We start from the raw sequence: 3,028 nt of genomic DNA, 5'->3' as shown, positions 1-3,028 counted from the left end.
GTCTGGTGTCCCCATTCCCCAGAGCTCCAGAGACCACTTTCCCCCTCCTCTATCATGGTCACCTCAGCTTGTCCCACCGCAACCCTCTGGCCCACAGCAGCCAGAGGAAAGGGCAGGCAGCATTCCCACCAGCATCTCCTGTCCCTACCAGGGCAGCCTCAGCAAGGAAAGCACCTTCTGCTCCCCTTCCTTTGGGAAAGCCCTTAAAAGCTCTTTTATCTCCCAAAATAAGACAGGGACCAGCCAAAGTCCAAGGTCTTCCAGTGAAAGGCACCAGCCACATCCATCGCTCAGTCCATCACTTTCCTTCCTGCATCCCAGACACCAGGAGAACCAAGATCTTCATCTGGCAAAACCCAAATTAATTTCCCAACACTTTACCCTGCCCAGCCTGGACTCACCTCCCACAAGGGCAGCTACAGCCCCTCTGTTTAATGGGCTAAACTGGGGAGGGCTCGTTAGCTCGCCCGGAGCTGCGGCACACGGCACTGCCTTCTGCAGCACAGAGAGATGAGGTTTGAGGGCCAAGATGTCCTTGGTGTAGCCAAGCCCAGCATGATTGCATGCCCCAGCCAAGGTTGAAATGGGAAGAAGGGCTTTCCCAGCTCAGAAATTCCCATTTGTCCCCTGGCAAGCCTTGGGGTGAAGAATCTCCACCTGAGCCGCGTCCCAAGGCCACAGTCACAACTGCTGCCCTGGCTCTTGGCCATGCTCGTGCCCCAGGTAGGATCTCACATCCCAGTTGCTTCAGGACACCCCTTCGGCCCCGAGATTCCCCCTGCCCCGGGCTCCAGCCTGTTCCTGCAGCAGGAAAACCTGGATTCCTTCCCCTTCGTTAATACAGGGAGATAAGTGCTTCCAGAAAGTGTCTCCATCATGAGAGATGAAGTGAGTCAGATGGTGGGAGGTTGTGGGAGGAGAAGGGGTTGCCCTTCCTCACTCCTACAGCTCTACCTGGGACTATCCCATCTCTCCCAGTTTCTTCCCAGTGCAAGATCCTGCGTTGCAACTCGGAATACGTGGCTGCCACCCTCAACCTGCGCGGCTCCAACCGGAACGCCGCGTACTGCAACGCTCTCCGCTCCTACTCCCACTGCACCCGCAAGACGGCTCGCACGTGCCGGGGTGACCTGGCTTATCACTCCGCCGTCCACGGCATCGAGGACCTCATGATCCAGAACAACTGCTCTAAGGAAGGTCCCACTTCACCACCCCGGCCCCGGCCCCAAGCTCCCAACCATCAGGGCTTCGAGTCTCTCGATATTTGCAACTATGAGAAGAGTTTTCTCTACAAGCACGGCCAGCCCCCCAGCTACCAGCACTGCGCGGCTTTCGGGGACCCCCATATCCGCACTTTCCATGATGATTTCCACACTTGTCGAGTGGAGGGCTCCTGGCCTCTCTTGGACAATGACTACTTGTTTGTGCAAGCGACCAGCTCTCCAGTGACAAAGGGGTCCAACGCAACCGTCACTAACAAGGTAATGCTCGTGCATAGGACAGCAAACTCATTCACATTTGGGATGTAGCAATGGTTTAGGGCATCCCCTGGGCTGAAGATCCTTGAGGGAACCAGAGAGACCTGCAAACACTCCAATTGCTGCGTGGGGATGGGTTACTGGGTGGTCTGTGGGTTACCTGCATGCAGTCTATCTATCCACATCTCTATTTTCAGTTGCTTAAATCATACAATAAATCATACAAATCATACAGAATAATTTGGGTTGGAAAAGACCTTTAAGATCATCAAATCCAACCATAAACCAAACATGGCCAAGTCCACCACTAAACCATGCCCCTGTGTACCATATCTACATGGCTTTTAGACTCCTCCAGGGATGGGGACTCCACCACTTCCTGGGTAGCCTGTTCCAACACTTGACAACCCTTTGGGTGAAGAAATTTCTCCTCATATTAAATCTAAACCTCCCCTGGAGATGTTATGAAAGAAAGAAGGGAAGGTGCTGTCTTCTCCAAAGGGCTGCAGCAATGTGGGAAAGATGGTTTTGGGTAGAGGAGGATGTGTTGGTGTGGCAGACATGTGCCATCTGCTTTGCCCTTCCCTAGACAGTTGGTACCTGGGCTGGGGACACGACAAGTCAGATCAAACCCCCTCTGATCTTCTCTCTGCAGCTCACCATCATCTTCAAGAACATGAAGGAATGCATCGACCAGAAGGTCTACCAGGCAGAGATAGACAACCTCCCGGCAGCCTTTGAGGACGGCTCGGTGAACGGGGGTGAGAGGCCCGGCGGGAGCAGCTTGGCTATCCGGGAACGCAGCCCCGGGCAGCACGTGGAGATCCGTGCAGAATACATCGGCACCACCATCGCCGTCCGGCAGGCCGGCCGCCAGCTCTCCTTCTCCATCCGGGCAGCTGAGGAGGTGGCACAGGCCTTCACGGAGGAGCAAGACCTGCAGCTCTGCGTGGGTGGTTGTCCCCGCAGCCAGCGCATCTCCCGCAGCGAGTGCTGCCCCGGCCGAGCGGCGGGGGGGCCGGCGCGGGGGCCGCTTTTTTCCCGCAGCGAGTGCTGCCGCGGCCGAGCGGCGGCTGAGACGGCTCGGGCACTCTGCAAGGAGATGTTGCCCGTGGAGGACGTCTACTTCCAGTCATGTGTCTTCGATGTGGTGACCTCGGGAGATGCCAACTTCACCATGGCAGCTCGTGGAGCCCTGGAAGATGCCAGGGTCTTCCTTCCCAACTCTGAGAAACTGCACATCTTCCAGGCTGGGGCAAGTTGCCCTCACGTCTCCCCTTCCTTCCTCCTCCTCCTCCTCACCTCAGGTCTTTGGGTTGTTTTGTTGCACTTTTAACTCTCGCTGGCACAGGGGACACCTCCAGCCAGTCCAGAGGGGTGACCCAAGAGACCTGCTGGCTTGAGACCCGTGCCGTGCAGATCAAGAGGGATGTCCTACCTGGGATCATGCATCTCTATAGCAAATAAGAGACCCAGACCTTTGGGGAGGGGACCACTGGAGATGAAAGCCAGTAAGATGCTGGTTTGCATCTGTTGTTCTCGCACCTCCG

At 56.2% G+C, this 3,028-nt stretch overlaps 1 protein-coding gene across 1 annotated transcript; it reads left to right on the top strand.

Annotated features, from left to right (window-relative positions):
* The first annotated feature begins 980 nt into the window (after nt 1-980).
* Nucleotides 981-2,814, top strand: HJV (hemojuvelin BMP co-receptor). The gene is made up of 2 exons (XM_029083823.1): nt 981-1,481; nt 2,134-2,814. Exons 1-2 carry the CDS (start codon nt 1,170-1,172, stop codon nt 2,812-2,814), a joined length of 993 nt encoding a protein of 330 aa, XP_028939656.1. The 5' UTR covers nt 981-1,169.
* Nucleotides 2,815-3,028: the final 214 nt, after the last annotated feature.

The sequence above is a fragment of the Antrostomus carolinensis genome, unplaced genomic scaffold (assembly GCF_000700745.2).
Source record: "Antrostomus carolinensis isolate BGI_N321 unplaced genomic scaffold, ASM70074v2 scaffold35422, whole genome shotgun sequence".
In the NCBI taxonomy this organism is placed as follows: Eukaryota; Metazoa; Chordata; class Aves; order Caprimulgiformes; family Caprimulgidae; genus Antrostomus; species Antrostomus carolinensis.
The sequence above is the reverse complement of the archived record's forward strand: the minus strand, read 5'-3'. Positions and strand labels throughout refer to the sequence as shown.